The sequence below is a fragment of the Plectropomus leopardus genome, chromosome 16 (assembly GCF_008729295.1).
Source record: "Plectropomus leopardus isolate mb chromosome 16, YSFRI_Pleo_2.0, whole genome shotgun sequence".
Lineage (NCBI taxonomy): Eukaryota > Metazoa > Chordata > Actinopteri > Perciformes > Serranidae > Plectropomus > Plectropomus leopardus.
In genome coordinates, this window is record NC_056478.1 from 27,078,035 (window position 1) to 27,098,379 (window position 20,345).

The 20,345-nt window shown below is 43.4% G+C and overlaps 2 protein-coding genes across 4 annotated transcripts in view; both read right to left on the reverse strand.

Moving 5' to 3' along the window:
• Positions 1–409: 409 nt before the first annotated feature.
• Positions 410–2,453, reverse strand: LOC121955890 (probable G-protein coupled receptor 139). Its single transcript, XM_042503974.1, has 2 exons — positions 2,375–2,453; positions 410–1,419 (listed from the first exon to the last, which is right to left on the reverse strand). Exons 1-2 carry the CDS (start codon positions 2,451–2,453, stop codon positions 410–412), a joined length of 1,089 nt encoding a protein of 362 aa, XP_042359908.1.
• A 5,333-nt stretch (positions 2,454–7,786) lies between these two features.
• Positions 7,787–20,345, reverse strand: part of fynb (FYN proto-oncogene, Src family tyrosine kinase b) — a 97,905-nt gene continuing 85,346 nt past the window's right edge. For all 3 annotated transcript variants that reach the window (XM_042503249.1, XM_042503250.1, XM_042503248.1), the window contains 4 exons: positions 19,547–19,623; positions 17,536–17,689; positions 10,603–10,734; positions 7,787–9,144 (listed from right to left, as the gene is read on the reverse strand). In XM_042503249.1, the coding sequence (XP_042359183.1) occupies positions 8,936–9,144; positions 10,603–10,734; positions 17,536–17,689; positions 19,547–19,623 (572 nt within the window). In that variant the 3' untranslated portion in view covers positions 7,787–8,935. The remainder of the gene's footprint in view (positions 9,145–10,602; positions 10,735–17,535; positions 17,690–19,546; positions 19,624–20,345) is intronic.

The window sequence follows — 20,345 nt, forward strand, 5'->3', positions numbered from 1 at the left end:
GGAACATGGAGCCTAATTTGGGATTGAAAAAATGTTCATAAGAGACCTAATTTTGGTATAGAGAATATGTTCATGAGGATTATAGGGCTTTGGGAACACATGGCCTAATTTGAGATGGAAAAGAAGTTCATGACTGAATTTTGGGTTTGAGGGAACATAGAGCCTAATTCGGGATGGAAAAGAACTTTAGACGTGTGTAATGACTTTTGTGGGAAATGCCTGGTTGTCATCATGTGACCTTCGTCTGTATCCATTGTTGAAGACAATGGAATTGAAAGCCCTGAAAAAAACTCGTAAGTGAGTGGGCCTTTGTCTAACTTTAATTTTTAGGGTCAAGAATGAATATTTATGCTTAAAGTTTAATTATTTTCAAAGTCTGGTCCATTAAAATCCATTCTTCTGATCTTTTCTACTCTGTCAGTTTGAGATTGGTCAGCACCACAGTCACCGGGTTGTCGGATGGCGAGGCCTTATGATCGACCACTGAGAACACTTTCATGGTGGTGTGGGTGAGGACAGAGCCCAGCTCAAGTGCCTTCGCATTACAAGTCACTACATGGAGCAGCTCTTGCCGGAAGCGCCGGCTGACCATGCAGTAGAGCAGGAAGTTGGTGGTGGAGTTGAGGTTCTGCAGCATGTTGGCCAAGTCTCCGGCCACATTGATGGGGATGCTGTAGTCATTCCTGTTGAAGTCCTCGTTGTTATACTTGGTCCTCAGGATGCAGTATGTGACAAAGCGGGGCAGGCTGAGGACAACGAAGGCCACAGAGACCGTTCCCAGCAGCAGGATGGTCCTCCTCAACATGCCCCTGGTGCTCCGCCCATGCATGACTCGACGCTCTTCCTTGGTGAAGAGGTTTCTTGCGCGGCACAGATGGTAACCGATGAGGTAGTTGAAGATAATGACCAACACAATGGGAACCCCCCCTGAGAGGAAGGTTGTTATCCACACTATAACAGTAGAGTAGGCCTCATCGCGATAATGACACCTGGGCAGCGTCACATTCTCCTCGCCCACAGTAAAGTTGACATCACTAACAATGTTGATCCAGCTCACCGGCACAGAGACAAGATGTGACACCAGGACGATACCCACACAAGTCAATTTAGTGACCCAGGCCTGAGAGAAGTGCTGCTTGGCTGCTGTGCTGCGAAGAACGAGGTAGCGCTCGATGGTGAACACCACTACGATCCAGGAGGAGCTGTAGAGCGATCCGTACTGCAGGAATCCCAGGATGCCACACCAGGGATTGGAGTGCCAAAAGGGCTGCAGTATCCAAAAGGTGAGGGTCAGGTCAATAAGGATCACCCACACCAAGTAGAAGGTGTCCACGATGGCCAGACAGCTTAGGTAAATGATGGCCGTGTTGGACATCCCGCATTTACGGAAGCAGATCATATAGAAGGTGAAGAGGTTTGCTGGAAGACAGAACACAGAAACTCAGCTGGTTTCATCTGTCTGTCTGGTCATACTTTCATTTATTATCAGCCCACTAATGACTTTGTAAATGCATTCATTAATTTTGTTTTGGCCACTTGGGGGCAGCAACATCAGCAACTGAAAGCACACAAAAACACATGTAGTCACTTTACAAAGTTGTTATAGCACATAAGATTATCAGTCACTTATTTAAACATCCAACACAGGGAATTTCAGGTTTTGTTATCTGACATAAAATACATCAGTAATTACCGCACTTTTTAAGCTTTTGAGTGTCTTAAAAAAGGCAGTTGCTGTGAAGGAGCTAAATGAGATTGCAGAACATCATCATGAAAGACAGCTTTGTTGTGGTAACCACGTTCAGTCATGCAACTGTAGTGTAGGTCATTTTTAGCCTGAGGTTTGCTTTACTTCAAGTTTGCATTTATGCTTCGAAATTCCAAAAAGTGGTGTTCATTTGTGCAGATGATCTTGCTGAATGTTTGTGCCAAACGTCCACTTGGACTCAAGGATGAAATAATTATATTTCGGTGGTCAAAAGTAAGTCACCATGGCCTTATCCATCTCATTCTTGTGAATGCAATATGTCAATTACACCTTGAGGGAAGTTCTTGAGATTTGGCACAAACATCCACTTGGACTCTACGATGAACTGATTAGATTTTAGTGATCAAATGTCACTGTGACCTCACTATATATATATATATATATATATATAACATAAAATATTGAAGTGATGATTTCGTATCCGAGAGGTCATAGTTAACTACAGTGTGACATCATAATTCTGCAAAAACACCTTACAGACTATTCAATGTCATAACTCAGGAACAGAACGTGAGCCATTGGATGCTAATCTTGGATGCCCACCTTGAAATTGTGCCAATTGTATAGATCTTCTTGGACAGCCAAACAAGATGACAAGATACAAACCTGGAATACCCATGACACAAAGGAGAGGGTAGTAAATCTTCTGCACTGTGACGAAGATGGCGACACTGGCTCCCTCCATGGTTCACTCGCTGCCAGGCAATCCACTCACATGCTAATACCTGCAATAAAGCCATTAGAGAGGAGGAGGAGATGAAGAGAACAGTAGACAAATACTGGTGAGAGGCTATAACACAGATTAGAGCTTTTTTTTCTGTTTAGAGCTTTTATTGCTTTAGCTACTTTAGATATTAAGGCGAAATTGGCATGGTTTTCAATGATCTTTGAACTGTTGCACTTTAAGGTAATGTGAATGCAAATATCACCAAAATGAAAAATGATAAATAATGAACCATTACACATTAAAAACAATAATTAGGGAAGCTTTGTGTCTTACATTTGTGTTGCAGTTTTATTGATTTAGCGCCGAAGTTGAACTAAAGTTAAGGAAAACTAGAAATAATTCCTGAATGCTTTTATCCTTCCACAGTGAATTAACAATACTCTGATACTGATACATGTTAATATGTGTAACTGGGGGAAAATATCAGTGGTCAGTATCACAGAGGATAAAAATCAGACATACCTGTTGTCTATAGATCCTCCGTGCTGTGGTCTGTGTTGCTGTCAAGGTGTCATACAGACGTGACTTCTTCCACAGAGGTGGATACAAGCTGGTTATGTCTCCACAAGGATGAGGCGATCAGTGATATGAGGAGGGATGGATGAGACAGCTTCAGCTGCTCCTATAAAGCTTCAGGAGGAGGGAGTCACATCACCTGACCTGCAGATCATTCAGTTCTTCCTAAATGATGCAAACAATCTGATGCCAATTACTGATTGCACAAAATAAAACTAAATTATGAATGACAAATCTTTTGAGCTATCTGGATTTTGCATATTTCTATAAAGAGAAGTTATGGTAATGATTTGTGTCCCAAAGTTCAAACTCATTTGTTTAAATAGAGCGTCTAGGAAGCTCACTGTCACTTTATTGATCTGAGAATCGATTTTTTTCCTAAGGACACAGGTGTGTCTTTTTCCACAGGATAGGTGCAGCTAGAAGTTAAAAAAAAAAAGATTAGTCTTGTGTTTATCAAGGTATAAAAAAAGCAGAATTGACAGGGTGTCATGAAATACATGTGATAACAGTAGTTGAAATAAAAGATAACAACAACGGATCAGCTTAGAATCCATTCAGCAGTTAAGATACACAGGAGGTAAGGTTAAAAGTCTTGAGAAATGTTTTTGTCCAGAAATCCAGTTTGGAAAAACCCAAGAAAATTAGCTTGATTTCTTCCAAAAACATGGGAAGAGGGCTAGACCAACAACAAGAAGAAACAAGAAACTGCCCCCAAAACAGCAAGAAATTAGTGAAAAGTAAAAGAAAATTAATTTGTAAAAAATAAAATAAAAAGTTTGAAAAAAAAACCCAAAATGAAATTACCTGAAAACATGATTTAAAATTATAATAATTCCATAATATGATTTTAATTATGATAATTAGCTTTAAATATAGTCTTTCCTTATTTTTTTCCTTTTTTCCCCTGTAGACATGTTTTCTGTAGTTTTTAAATACAATATTTTCTCTTGCAGTTTGTGAAACATTTCTTACCAAGTTGCCTATTTATTTATTTCCTAATGTTTTTTTTTTTTTTAATTAACAATCACACCAATTTGCTCAGTGTTCAGGGGTTTAAATACTTGCAAAAGGTGTGTGAAAGCAGCACAGGAAAAGTGACATCACAGCAGGTTTCAAAGAGTTAACAGCAGGAAGAAGTTGGAGGACGGTGCAGAGGATGTGATTTACCAAAGGGGAGAGAGACAGGGACATGAAGTGTCTCTTGGACCAATGAGTTTTGACGTCACGACGAAAAACCCCCAACAGCGGCTGTTGTGCTGCAGAGGTGGTGGGTAAACTTTGACCTGAGCAAACTCTCTTTCGTGGGATATTAGCACGCTCTTTATGCCTCCAGCCACCATTGATCCAGAGATCAGACAGCAGAGCACAAACACAGACTACAATCGACCTTTCTCATACAAACATAGATTTGTCAGACACAGGTGTAATAAAATAAATAATGGCTGCATTCGATTTAGGTATACCAGTACCGTAACCTTGTGCACTGTGGCTCACTGGCTTGGCTTAGGTGACTTGGACACTGAGATGAAACTTAAGCCATCATTCAGTTAGTTTTACCTGTGCTTTTCCTGATAAAGCACTTGAAAAAGTTGCCAAAGACAATTTAAAAAAAAAACTAAAAACAATTAATCGATCATCAAATTAGTTAGCAATTATTTAATAAATGACAGTTAATCATTATCACTGAAGCTCTAAGTAACAGTATTTCCAGGTTGGTTGCGTTAATCAGTAACGTAAGTGGCTTTGTGGGAAGCCTGTGAGGGATCAGGTTAGGTAACAAGGACCACAGTGTGTAGAGACTAAAGCATTCCACAGCAGGACAAAACGGGTGCCAAAACTTGAAAAATAAGTAGAAAAGGGTGAAAAAGAGGTTCCTACAATGGTTTCTCCTGCAGGCTTTATTGTGACTGTGGTGTTGAGCTCTGTGTCTACTTGGCACCTGTTCTCCGTCTCTCTGCAGACGCTTCACCTCACACGGAGCAGGCGCTTCACACCTCCACACTATTGAACTTGTAGTGCTGCAGGACACACCACCCGCCTGTTGGCACAGAGGAACGTATGAGATGTCATAAGGCGCAGGTGTAATTCATATAATTAACCCTTTGAACCTTGAGCAAACTGGCATGATTTCTTTCAAAAACATTGGAAGGAGGCAAAGAGCAATTAGAGGAGAAATGACCTAAAAAAAAATCCACGAAATTAGTAAGAAGTATAAGCAAATAACTGAAAACAAAAAAAAAAATGACTGGAAAAAGTAACTTAAAATGTCTAACTCTAAGATATTTTTGATGTATCATTATTATATATCATTCCTTAACTTTTTTCTTATTTTTTCTTTCTCAATTCTTCCTACCTTTAATAATAATAAATAATAATAATAATAATAATTTTCTACATCTACCAATTTTCTTATTCTTATTTGTGGAACGAGTTGCTCATTGATTATTTTTGTCATGATTTAAAAAGAAGATAATAAAAAAATGGGAAATAAAGGAGGAGTGAAGAGTATAGAACAGTCGATAGAACAAGTTTCACCAAAATCCCTGCAACCATGAGAGGTCCAGGAGCATATAGGCCGATGGGTCCAGTAGTTCGAAGATCAGCTGCGGACACACACACACACACACACACACACACACACACACACACACACACACACACACACACACACACACACACACACACACACACACACACACACACACACACACACACACACACACACACACACAGAGATCCCCTCCAGGCTTTTGAGATAGTAAAAAAACCTTTGAATATTTGCTTTTAGTAAATCTGATAAGTGGATACAAAGAGGAGATCCATCGGCATAAATTAATATTACAGTTAAACTGGTATTGTCTTTTACACACACACAGAACAGTACAGCCCATTCTCACTCCGAACTTGTCAAATACGTCCGCTCTGTCAGTGGTTTCGGCGTACTAGTGTGACACCAAAAAACCACCTTCCGTGTCCAATTGAGACGCGGCTGGATGGTGTCAGATGAGAACGTGCTCGGACAGAACGATAGTGTTGTTATTACACGCTGGTGGCCGGCACCAGGTGTGTCTGGATGCAGTTTGCACAGGCGTAGTCGCTTGAGAACAAAGCCAGATGGAACCGGTCGTGTGCACATGAAAGCTGAAGCACAGCATCAATAATAACGCTGTCGCTAACTACGTAATATAAGGAGCGCGAGTGTGCTGATGGGGAGGGAGGGAGAGGAGGTGGATAGGTCCCACAAACAACTGACTTAAGTGCAGGAGTCCAGAGCATCAACAGCTGACACAGGAGAATGCCTGAGACGTCATAGTAGAGGTGAAAGGTCAGTGACAGAGCAGCACCATGTGACGAGCCGGGATGAGAACATGTTGAACAATCATGTGACAGTTTAAGCATACAAACAGTGGCATGCGGAAAGGAAAATGTCGTGGAAAGAGTGTAAAATGTTTATTGTTCTTTTCTGAATTTCAAACTCCAAATCACTGAATTAACAAAAACAAGTTATGTTAAAAAATGGAAATTAAAAGATATAAAGGAGGGAAGTTAGCGACACTTAAAACCATTTAGCTGTACAACTGAAAAATGAGGGGTTTCCATTGGCCACGAAACCGTCTGCATTAGGATCAGAACAAGGCCGGGTGCAATTCATTTTCAGTTCAGTGGATTTCTTTGACATTTCAAACCTTGAAATCCCAGGCCTCCTCTGAACATACAGTATACCTGACTCTTAAAGGATCACTTAAAAGGGTTAAATAAAAACATACTCTGTAAAACCCAAAGACTCAAATACTGATAGAATATAACCATGTCAGTAAAACATAAAAGAAGAAATAACTCTGGAGGTGAGGTGGTCCAGGTTCAGCTGCAGGTCAGCGCTCAAGGGGAGGACGTGCAGGACATGAGGAAAACGCCACCGTCTGCACCGAACTTCCCCGAAAAATAATTGTGCTGACTGGGAGCGGCCTTGGATGACAGCTCAAATAAGACATACATACTCTCTTCTTAAATTAACTCAAACTTTCTTTCGTCCACCTTAACAAAAACAACACTCGCGGCAGAAAGACAGAAATATTTTCCACCCAAGTTTTCTCAAAATTCTAAGCGAGGAGGGATATGTTCAAAATCCTTACACGCTCGACTGTAATTTACAAAAAAATGTGACATATATCATCTGTAAAAGAACCTTGTTTCGTACAGCAGCAGCCTGACAACGAGCGCTCTGAGGAAGCTTCGAGAGGGTGCAAGAAAACGTAACAAAAGGCTGATGGACTGCGTCATGCTCGTCCGAAGAAGCCTCTGCAATACTACCGACTGAAAAGTCAAGAATAGAGCAATAATCTGGGGCTTTTTTTTTTTTTACACATTATGAAAAATGAGAAAAAATATATATGGAGGCTTCCAAATGACCCTTCGCTTAGTCCCTCCCTTGAACAGCTACTGTCCAATTCTACGTTAGCAACCGTAACGGGACCTGCTAAACTGAAGGATTGTTCTCAGTGCTAGCCTCCTCTTAGTGAACACTAAAGTTCAATATCTGCCTGTTAGCACAAGCTAACACAGAAGTGACTAACATCTGACGCCAAAAAACCCGCACAGACACCGAAAAAAGCTTGACTCTGTCGTTGAACCTGTGAACAACTATTAGGTAACATTAGCTGTGTGATGCTGAAAGTTAGCCCTGTCACTGCGTGTGCTAGCAAAGCCCTCAGAAACAGCGCCATGCTTTGTAGTCAATTTGAAATTACAAATTTCGGTTTGTCACGTAAAAAAATTTTTTTCCATAGACTTGCAAAGTGAAAGCTGTGGAAGCATTTTTTTGAGCGTCACAACAACTGTTAAATGACTTGTTTTGCAATCAAAACTTGATCCACTGGTGCAATAATATTTTGAATGTCTGGACGATTAAAGGATTACATCACTTTTTGTCTCCATTCAAGTTAGCAGAGTGCTAAACTGGAAGTCGACCGCTCGGCAGCCTTTAGAGCATTTGCTTTATGGGCTCCACAATGTGGAAGATCTGGGTACTTTTATACCCCGATATCGGGCTTTTTCGGCTTTATCCGCCAAAGAGCAACTTTCATAACACCTCCAATGTTTTATCCATTTCTTTTTATACATCCATGTTGCTGGTGGACTCTTACCAACTGTCTGGCACTGAACTCCTGCAGTAGTCTCCCAGCAGGGTGGAGGGATGGTGCGGTTTGGCAACGATCTAATTCTTGTCTCACGATACACAGAGAGAGTGAGACCCCTGCTAACCCTCCTCTGTTGATTACTACCGAAGCTCCTGAGTTCATTAGTAAGAAACTTCAGTACTAGTATTCAAGAAATTTGCTTTTCTCTCTTTAGGAATATCTCTAACTGACATCTTAAAAACTCCATGTTGACTTGCACTGACAACAGTGCACGAAGTAGGGGGTACTAAGTGAAGGGTCCACTCAATCTCTTAAAAGGTAATACAGGAGCTACAGTATAATACACGAACAGATTAACTGTGCCTGCTCAGGTGCTCGTCTGAAATGGTTCTCTTCCTTTGTCATTTTTATCATTATTATTATTTTGTGCAGGAGAAAATAAAATCTTAAAGCAAACAAATAAACTAAAACAAGCCTTTCTTATTTACATTGAATACATTGCATTAACTCAACCCCAGCTGACTCCGTCCATCCTCCATCCCACCTCCCGAACTTCCCCACTTATCGCATCAGCAGAGTTCAGACACTGGGGGGGGCGTGTCTGAGACCGAGGGTTTTGTTTTTAGGGGTTGGTGGTGGAACTGAAATGCTCAGGTTGAGCTGAGGAAGCTGTACAGATCCCTAAAATAAAGGCTTGGCTGGGAAGGCTCCAGAGTTTTGTAACAGCACTGATTGGGCCAGTCCTGCCCCAGCCCTGAGCCGACCCCCAAGCGGGGGAGGGGTCTAGAGGTTGTCCCCGGGCTGGTACTGAGGCTCGGTGGCTGTGAAGTAGTCCTCCAAGAAGGCTTGCAGGTACTCGAAGGTGGGCCGCTCTTCGGCGTCCTTCTTCCAGCACTGCAGCATCAGCTCGTGCAGCGAGATGGGACAGTCCTGGGGACACGGCATCCTGTAGCCTCGCTCCACCTGCTCCAGCACCTCGCGGTTGTTCATGCCTGGAGACAAAACAGAAGGTGAGTGAGTGCACCAGGGGCTCTTAAGCAGATCAGTATGACAGCTCCATGGAGACCTGCTGCTTTGATTCAGCCTTGGTTACCTTCAACACAAACAGAATCGCGCTGGTACCAACGTTTTCTCTTGAATCCGCAGAGGCTTTTTAATTGAGACGAGCAGCTCATTTCTAATTTTTCTCTTTGGTCCAAAACAGGAGCCCAAAATCATTAAGAACCAGAGGTAAGCACTGCATTTACTCCATTACATGCACATTAACAACTTTTTGTACTTGCTTGGGGTATTGTTAATGTAGTTTTTTCACTCTTACGGCTTTTGCATACTCGTTCAGTTTTTTTGATTTTTAAATTTTTTTTCTTTATTTACAGGTATATATGAGGACATGTTTTTTTTCATTTATTTATTTTTCTATTTTTCAGTCTTGATGACTAATTTAAATTAATTATTATTATTTTATTTTATTTTTGTTTATTACTATTTATTATTACTTTAACAACTGGTATATATAATGCTATGGATTTATCATTCATTTTCTTCACCATTTTTCAATCTTAATTTTTGCTTTATTACTATTTTATATTATCTTATTTTATTATATTTACAGGTATATATATATATATATATATATATATATATATATATATAAAGTTTGTTCTTTCATTTATGTACTTTTTCATTTTACAGTCATGATGGGGCTGTTTTTAGGTTGGACAGGGGAAGGTAGGAGGGACAAATAAGACTCCTTTGTTAGACAATAAATAAATGTAATACCATATATTCAATATTACACATGCATGTTGAGGTTAATTTTGTTAATATACTCACATCCTGTATTAAAAATATAAATTTGACCACACACATACAAAAAAGTCATTTTGACTTCTTATACTTGAGTAAAAAACAGAGTAAAGAGTACACAAGTTTGGCTGTCTACCACTCACCCCTGTCAGCGACCCACAGACGGCCTCAGAGGGCCGCTAACACATCTGTTAGCATGCCGCTGCTCCCTCAGCTCATAGCGTGCTAACCTCCCTCACCCTCTCCCTGAAGCACAGGCAGCCCACCAGCCCCATCTGGACAGACATGTGTTCCCCTCCCCGTGTGGAGCTGCACTCTGAGTACACTCTGTGCCTCGGCCAAGCCCCGCCTCCCTCTCGCTCTCTGTTTTACTCTCTGTCTGAAATCCAGTTGTCCCACAGGCGAGCAGCGGTAATTAAGGGTTGTCTCACATTCTGGCAGGGAAACAAAGGTTAGCCAAGCATTAAAGGACCTTTTACTCCCATAAACAGCATGAGGGGCCTGTTGTCATAGAGAAAGCTGTGTGTGTTTCACGCAGGAGAGGGCTCTTCTTATCAGGCAACTTTACAGACGTGTCCCAAGTGGCTCGAGGTGAAGGCCCCGGGCGGATCCTCTGTGGTCTCTTTAACCTTCACCCTCCTCACCTGGGTAAGGCACCCGACCCTTAGTGACCAGCTCTGTCAGCAGGATGCCGAACGACCACACGTCCGACTTAATGGTGAACTTCCCGTAGAGCGCAGCCTCGGGGGCGGTCCACTTGATGGGGAACTTTGCACCTGCAGGAGAGAAGAGATGAAGAGAGAAGGCATCAAAAAGCAGCAAAATCAGTTCATGTTGTCATGAGGAGTGAAAGCAGTTGTTTATTATCTTTTGCCTACGAAATAAAGAAACAGCACAAAATTTTTGTTGTCAATCTTTTTAAATCAAATTTTTATCAAACTTACATCCATGCTTCTGCACATTTATGGCAAATATTTCATACATAATATTTCAAGTTGCATGCCATTTAAGGCCAAGATGAGGATGGGCGCTCTGATATCAGCTGTGTTCATTATAAGTAGATGATTCGACTTTATCGTTTTTAATCATACACAGCAGACAGCAGTAATTGACTGCAAACAGACAAACAATGTCCCAGGCTGTAGGCTGTGTGTGCACCTGTGCCGGCCCCTCTGTGGACTGTCAGCACCTATTTCGAAGGACATGTGTTCTCATTTTAGTGCTAACTGCGCCTTTTCGGTGATTACATCCAAGTTTGTTTTCATTTACTTGAGCATAGAGTGCCAACTGCAGCCAGATGTAAACAATAAGGGGATTTCCCCTCATTGTTCCTGTTTGTTGCCATGTCTCTGTTGTAATGTGATGTCACTCACTGTGATGGGCTGTGATACTCCAGGTACTCCTTTCAATCAATTACGTGATTTTTTGAATAAAAAATATAAAAATTCTGCTCTAACATCATCCAGTTTTCTTGTCATAAACAACCCTGGTGAAAGCCTGTTGTACAAACTGGGAGTGAGATGTTTAAAGGAATACCTAACCCACAAAATGATTAATTGTGTTGAAATGACTCACTCTGTCTTAGACTGAATTTGTGAGGAAAGGTTGCAGGTGAGTTGAAAGGTTTTTCTTGCCTCAATGGTGAACAAAGAATCCAAAAACTATGAAAACTTGAAGTGAATGTAGCTGTTTAGCAAAAAAACTACATTAAATCTTTCATTTATAAACTCTAACAGTGTGTGGAGTATAATCCAAGTCCTGGACGAGCCAGTGCATTCCACTGTGCAGAGTTCAAATGCAATTGTGACTTGTTTTGGGAAGTGTTTTATACCAAAATGTTTTAGCAAAATTGCACGTGTCTGGGAAGTACAGAGTGCACAAGTGCATAAATGAGACTTTGGGTGATACTAAATAAGTTGTGTGAGAGTTTGTTAACAGATTTTTTGATGTAGTTTTGCTCTTGTTAACTGTTTGCTGTTTTTGGATTCTTTGTTTGCTTTCTTCACAAAGTCAACACAACGCTGGGTGAGTAATTGATATTGATACAAATAATTATTTTGTGGTGAAGTATGTCTTCAAAAACACACTCTTAATGTGTCTCTTGTGAGTCCTCTAACTTTATAGATGCACAATAATAAATAACTGTAGTGCTCCTTTAAATCTGGTTTTAGGTACAAACCTAAAGAAGTACCATATCCGCTTGGCAAAATTTATAGTTTAATTCCATTATGTCATCTTCCATTATACTGATCTGTTGATGGTTTGTTCTATGTGGTGCTCTTTCACTCTTTCTTTCAAAGTCAAAGTCAGTGTGTTTTATTGGTGTGGCTGACGTGTTAATAATGACACAAAAATAAAGAGATGTCACATGTGATCATCAGAATCTTAATATGGTTTGAATAATTACAGGGTGTAGATATTAAGTAATGTATTAAGTAATGCTGCCTCTTCAGTTGCAGGTTAATGGTATTCATTTGATTGTCTAAACTTTAAAGCTACTTAATGGAAAAGTTAAGGAGAAAATCAGAGTTCAGGAGGTTAACCTCAATTAGAACCACTGCTATGTCGTTGGGTCATGACTGCCAACTTTCGGCATATGCCAGCTATAAAAGAGGTTTTAATTTTCAAAGCAAAGCCTCAAAAACATGTGCGTGGCAAAATGATTTCATATGTCAAGGGGAAAAGAAAATTCTCACAATTGATGACAGCATGTTCTGAGCCCGGACAAACTGCATCAACAGCAACAGCTGTTAGGAGCTCAAACTAACCAACAGGGAGATGACGGACTTTCACTTTACCTAACGTGACCCACATTTGCAGCAGCATTTGAAAAGCATCTTTCATTAGGGATTTTATTCTGTTGATGTGACAGACAGAGAAAATAAATGAGGTGAAAGAGATGTAGCAGAGGTCCCCGGTTGGACTCGAAAATTATTATTCATGAGTCAACACTTTAACACTTCAGACACCAGGGTGCCGCATAAAGACTATGTTTATGCAGAATTAATTATATAATACCCCTCCCTGAGCTACCACCTTATCGTGGTGGAGGGGTTTGCGTGTCCCAGTGATCCTAGGAGCTCAGTTGTCGGAGGCTTCATGCCCCTGGTAGGGTCACCCATGGCAAACAGGTCCTAGGGGAGGGACCAGACAAAGTGTAGCTCACAAGACCCCTATGATGATGACAATCAATGGTCCGGAGTTCCCCTCGCCCGGACGCGGGTCACCGTCACCGCCCCCCCCCCCCCCCCTGGAGCCAGGACTGGGGGTGGGGCTCGATGGCAAGCGCCTGGTGGCTGGGCTTTTACCCATGGGGCCCGGCCGGGCACAGCCCGAAGAGGTGACATGGGACCTCCTTCCCGTGGGCTCACCACCCGTAGGAGGGGCCGTAGGGGTCGGGTGCAATGTGAGCTGGGCGGCAGCCGAAGGCGGGGACCTTGGCGGTCCGATCTCGGCTGCAGAAGCTAGCTCTGGGGACGTGGAATGTCCCCTCTCTGGTGGGGAAGGAGCCTGAGCTGGTGCGCGAGGTTGAGAAGTTCCGACTAGATATAGTCGGCCTCACCTCGACGCATGGCTTGGGCTCTGGAACCAGTCTTCTCGAGAGGGGATGGACTCTCTTCCACTCTGGAGTTGCCACTGGTGAGAGGCGCCGGGCAGGGGTGGCAATACTTATTGCCCCCTGGCTCGGTGCCTGTATGTTGGAGTTTATGCCGGTGAATGAGAGGGTAGCCTCCCTCCGCCTTCGGTTGGGGGACGGATCCTGACTGTTGTTTGTGCCTATGGTCCAAACAGCAGTTCAGAGTATCCACCCTTTTTGGAGTCCTTAGAGGGGGTGCTGGAGAGTGCTCCTTCTGGGGACTCCCTCGTTCTGCTGGGGGACTTCAACGCTCACGTTGGCAACGACAGTGAGACCTGGAGGGACGTGATCGGGAGGAATGGCCCCCCGATCTGAACCCGAGTGGTGTTTTGTTATTGGACTTCTGTGCTCGCCACAGATTGTCCATAACGAACACCATGTTCAAGCATAAGGGTGTCCATATGCGCACTTGGCATCAGGACACCCTAGGCCGCAGTTCAATGATCGACTTTGTAGTCGTATCGTTGGACTTGCGGCCGTATGTCTTGGACACTCGGGTGAAGAGAGGGGGCGGAGCTGTCAACCGATCACCACCTGGTGGTGAGTTGGCTCCGATGGTGGGGGAGGACGCCGGTCAGACCTGGCAGACCCAAACGCATTGTGAGGGTCTGCTGGGAACGTCTGGCAGAGAGTCTCCCATCAGAAGGAGCTTCAACTCCCACCTCCGGAAGAGCTTCGACCATGTCCCCGGGGAGGCTGGGGACATTGAGTCCGAGTGGGCCGTGTTCCGTGCCTCCATTGCTGAGGTGGCCGACCGGTGCTGTGGCCGTAAGGTGGTCGGTGCCTGTCGGGGCGGCAACACCCGATCCCGCTGGTGGACAACGGCGGTAAGGGGTGCGTCAAGCTGAAGAAGGAGTCCTATCGGGCCTTCTTGGCCTGTGGGACCCCGGAGGCAGCAGACAGGTACCGACAGGCCCAAGTGGAGCGCGGCGGCGGCGGTCGCTGAGGCGAAAACCTGGGCGTGGGAGGAGTTCGGCGAGGCCATGGAAAACGACTTCTGGATGGCTTCGAAGAGGTTCTGGACCACCATCCGGCGTCTCAGGAGGGGGAAGCGGTGCTCCGTCAACACTGTGTATGGTGGCGACGGGGCGCTGCTGACCTCGACTCGAGACGTTGTGGATTGGTGGAAGGAATACTTCGAAGACCTCCTCAATCCCACCGACACGCCTTCCGTTGGGGAAGCAGGGCCTGGGGACTCGGGGGTGGGCTCCTCTATCTCTGGGGCTGAGGTTACCGAGGTGGTCAAAAAGCTCCTCGGTGGCAGGGCCCCGGGGGTGGACGAGGCCCTGGATGTTGTGGGGCTGTCATGGCTGACACGACTCTGCAACATTGCGTGGACATCGGGGGCAGTGCCCTTGGACTGGCAGACTGGGGTGGTGGTCCCTCTTTTTAAAGGGGGACCGGAGGGTATGTTCCAACTACAGGGGGATCACACTCCTCAGCCTCCCTGGTAAGGTCTATTCGGGGGTACTAGAGAGGAGGGTCCGCCGGATTGTTGAACCCCGGATTCAGGAGGAGCAATGCGGTTTTCGCCCCAGTCGTGGAACTGTGGACCAGCTCTGGACCCTTGGCAGGATCCTTGAGGGTGCGTGGGAGTTTGCCCAACCAGTCCACATATGCTTTGTGGACTTGGAGAAGGCATTCAACCGTGTCCCTCGGGGAGTCCTGTGGGGGGTTCTCCGGGAATATGGGGTTTCGGACTCCCTGATACGGGCTGTCCGTTCCCTGTATGACCGGTGCCGGAGCTTGGTCTGCATTGCCGGCAGTAAGTCGAACTCGTTTCCAGTGAGGGTTGGACTCGCGCCAGGGCTGCCCTTTGTCACCGATTCTGTTCATAACTTTTATGGACAGAATTTCTAGGCACAGCCAGGGTGTTGAGGGGGTCCAGTTCGGTGACCTCAGGATTGGGTCTCTGCTCTTTGCAAATGATGTGGTCCTGTTGGCTTCATCGGGCCGCGACCTTCAGCTCTCACTGGATCGGTTCGCAGCTGAGTGTGAAGCGGCTGGGATGAGAATCAGCATCTCCAAATCCGAGACCATGGTTCTCAGCCGGAAAAGGGTGGCGTGCCCCCTCCGGATCGGGGACGAAGTCCTGCCCCAAGTGGAGGAGTTTAAGTACCTCGGGGTCTTGTTCACGAGTGAGGGAAGGATGGAACGGGAGATCGACAGGCGGATTGGTGCAGCGTCTGCAGTAATGCGGACTCTGCACCGATCTGTCGTGGTGAAGAGGGAGCTGAGCCGAAAGGCAAAGCTCTTGATTTACCGGTCGATCTTCGTTCCTACCCTCACCTATGGTCACGAGCTTTGGGTAGTGACCGAAAGAACAAGATCGCGGGTACAAGCGGCCGAAATGAGTTTCCTCCGTAGGGTGGCTGGGCTCTCCCTTAGAGATAGGGTGAGAAGCTCGGTCATCCGGGAGGAGCTCGGAGTAGAGCCGCTGCTCCTCCACATTGAGAAGAGCCAGATGAGGTGGCTCGGGGCATCTAATTAGGATGCCTCCAGGACGCCTCCCTGGTGAGGTGTTCAGGGCACGTCCCACCGGTAGGAGGCCCCGGGGAAGACCCAGGACACGCTGGAGAGACTACGTCTCACAGCTGGCCTGGGAACGCCTCGGGGTCCCCCGGGAAGAGCTGGACGAAGTGGCCGGGGAGAGGGAAGTCTGGGTTTCCCTGCTTAGGCTGCTGCCCCCGCGACCCAACCCCGGATAAGTGGAAGAAAATGGATGGATGGATGGAATAATTATATAATATAATACACATACAGCATGTGTACAGCTACTGCAATCTGACTCTCAAAATTTCACTTTCACAAATCTGATGATGGTTTCTTGAGATATTATGTTCACGAGAATGTGATGGATGGACAGATGTTTGTTTGATGGCCCAGCTATAAGTGGCACAAAGGTATAAAAATAATATACAAGGTCCACTCACTGGATCTCTACATCTGTGAATGTAATTGTCATGATAACAGTGCAACTCTATCTACAGACAAAGCCGACAAGAAATCCTGCGCTCAGAGAATTTTTAGGGATGCACCATATTGAATTTTTTGCTGAAATCCAATAAAAAACAAGCCATTTGGACAATAATCGATACAGATACCAATGAATCCACTTATTTGCCACCTAATTTTAGTGATCATTGAGTTTGCTTGCAGTGGAATGAACATCGTATGATGCAAACTCTTATCGTGATGACCACATTGCTTTTCAGTATGTGTAAGATTGATTCATTGCACAAAATAAGAAAAATAATTCAACTTTGGGCTGATGTTTCATACATTTTGACTTTGTCATCAAAAAATAAAAAAATAAAAATAAAATATATAAAATACATTAGTTTGTCAAATCGATAGAAATAAGCATGTTGGCCGATATTCAATATTTCATTTTAAAGCCAATATCTGCAGATAACAATGCAGTGCCAACATTATTGTGCATCCCTAATTTTAAGCACTATTTCCAAGGTCAAGAATAAACCTTCAAGCTCTGCATATGTCTTTGATTAACTGAATGACAAACATTAAGTAATGATGAAATGATGCCTAAAAGATGGAGTACATCAGTCAGAAATTCTCTCTCTTAAACAGAAAACAGTTGAAACACTCTGGACAGCTTCAGTGGTCAACAGTAGAATACCATTCATGTGTAGTAAACATACCCTCACTGTGTCCCTGGAGCAGGGAGTGCCTGCTCCGTGTCTCAGCGTAGCAGTGAGCAAATATTTGGAGCTCGCTCTAATCGTGGCCTCACAGCTAAATATTTGCCGGTCATTTTGATGTAGGCGTGTTGCAAATTTTGCGGCTCTCCTGCTGAGAGAATTTCCTCCATGACCTAATGTGGTCATACAGCATGTGAATGTGTGAGTGGGAGCATTAAGAATGTGCATTTAACGCTGTGTGTGTGTGTGTGTGTGTGTGTGTTTGTGGGGAGCCCCACCTTGCCGAGCAGTGTATTCGTTGTCCTCGATGAGCCTGGCCAGGCCGAAGTCGGCGATCTTGCACACCAGGTTGTCTCCCACCAAGATGTTGGCGGAGCGCAGATCTCGGTGGATGTAGTTCATCCTCTCGATGTAGGCCATGCCTGCTGCCACCTGGAGCACAGAGGAGCGAGCACGGCCGCATCACTGAAAACATCTGCTTTCAACCGTTTCTAGCACTACTTTGTTGTGTTGCAACTGGCAAAGAAAATATGTCAATCTTGTCTCTCAAAAAGATCTGGAGGAAAGTGATTCTGCTGAGAAGAAGAAGTGTTTGCTAAGGAAGGAGTCTGAAACAGGAAAAAAGGCCTCCTGTATCCCACTGGGTTTTTAGAAATGTCAATAGTTAATAGTAGTTATATTTCATACAGACGCTGTTCCATTAAATCTGCAGGCTTAACAAATGCCACTGTGCTGTTTTACCTGCACAAAGCAGAAAACCAGGTTAGGGGAGGTTTAATCGAAAAGGTATCCTATTACAGGTGATTTATTAGCTGCTATAAATTTGGGACAAACAAAAGGAAAAAAGGACGCTCTGACTGAGTTTAGTGGTTACAAAGCAATGTGTGTTATTTCTGTGTTTTTCTTCTGCACATATTTCAAATTAAAAGCCTATCACACAGGTTTGGCAGAGAGCTGTTTGACTGCTTTTATGGAAAATATCTGTGCTGCCTTCGATTAATGGTGACAATGATCAAAAAAACAGAAAAGCAAGAACAATTTTTCAGCTTAGCATTTCTGTTCCAAAAGAAAGACTATGTAAGAGTGGTGAGTGGAGCTAAAACAAGTAGCCAAGTAATTAATTAGTCAATTAAAATTAATTAGCAACTATTTTGGTAACCATCTCATCATTTCTACAAAGCCCCTAAAGTCTGGAAAGGTGATATTTTTTAATTTGTGCACTCAAGCACTTAATCTTGTGGGAACAGGCCATTATATTGCATGTGCAGGTTAGCTTTTTATCTCATGTGCAAAATGACTGATTTGTACATCTTTGAGTACCAAAAGGTGCATTTTTTTAAATGTTGTGTTTTTTAAATATTTGATCAAGACAATTAATGTGTGTGCACAAGCTAGTATCTCGTGCACCTATTATCAAGATCGTAACTTGTTCCTTCAAAATACAAATGTGTGTACACAAGATTACAAAAAAAGAAAAAAAAGAAAGAAAATCAGCCTTTGGGACTTTAATATGTTTCTGCCATTTTTTATGAAAAAATGAAGACATTCAAAACATTTGTTGGTTTCATCTTATCAAATTGGAAGCGCTGACGTTTTTCAGTTATGATTTCCTATTAAAATATTTTGAGGCATTGCAATGTTAGCCATAGAAAAGTATTTGGGATATGCTATAATTATATGATATAATTATAGAGGGCATTTGCACTATTTTCAAACACAGACACATGACTTAATAGGGCAATAATCTGCAGATTAATAGCACTGATGAAAATAATCAGTGGTTGCAGCACTGACTCCGTCAGTTCAACAAAATATTGAGTTCATAAAGACAACATGGAAGTGTTTCTTATATTCACAACAAATTCACTCTAAACCAATTAGAAAAACATGGAGCTGTTGGTTAAAATATAATAAAATGTACTTATAAAACAAAGGCTGGTCTCTACCCTGTTTCAAATAAAGGCCTGATTCTCTGAGTTGCGGTAACTAAATGAGATGCACACTTCAATCTGCGCGGTGATACTGGCTGTAGTTTCGTAGACAGAAAGTTCTAGTACCTCCAACACTCCTCAGCTCACACAAAAACAATCTAGATTGATAAATAGCTCTACAGGTAAGAAAAAAAAGTATTTTTGATTTTGGGGTGAACTTTCCCTTTAAGAATGTTTCTCACGTATTTTTTTGAAAACTTTTCTGTTGTTTTAAGGGAACTGGAAACTATTCCTGTCACTTTCATATAAACAAACAGAGCAGTGACCTCATTAAAGTCGTTGTTTGATCGAGGCGTACCTGTGCTGCCATGTCCACCAGGTTAGGCAGCTTCAACCCTCGTCCTTCTCCATCCTTCAAAAAGTCCAGCAGGCTTCCTGCAGGAGACAGAAACATGTCTGAAGTCAGTCCAAGTACACACACAGACACTGAAGACACTAACTGCATGTCTTCAGATCCATCAGCGAATCAGTGGTACCCTGTTGCTTCCTCCCTCCACAAGAACTCTCTTTAATTCAACAATTAGCGATCACAAGCAATAATCTGACAGCTGAGAGTCCCGGAGACATGAGGTTTGTAATTTGCCCCTTCACTTCTACTTGATATCATTAACAATAATGACAGTCAGAGGAGAAATGCAGGATCTGATGATCGCCACAAATACTTTGACATTCATAAAATTTCACGCTGGCTCTGCCTTTTGAACATTCATTCTCCTCTCCTGCTTAATGGGCTGACCTCGATGTGGCAGCAGCCTCTGCATGCAACAGACACACTGATGCACATCAAAGTTTCCATTCTCGTGTTCTCTGGTGTTTAATGTGCGTCCGCAGCTTTTTCTTGTGGGGTTTCCAAATTCCAGTGTTTTGGGAGGATTGTTTTGAAGGCCTTAATCATCTTCAGTCTCTTTGAAAAAAGGGGTTTACCATACCAGAGCAGTTACTATTATTCTGACTTAAAACGAAACAAAGACATTTCTGCTTAAATGAAAAAACATTTTACAAAGTCTGCATGCTTGGCACACATACAGAGTACTGAGCTTAAGCTTTCAACCGTTTTGTTCATTTTACTGTGCTATTGTAGCTTTTTTTTTTTTTTT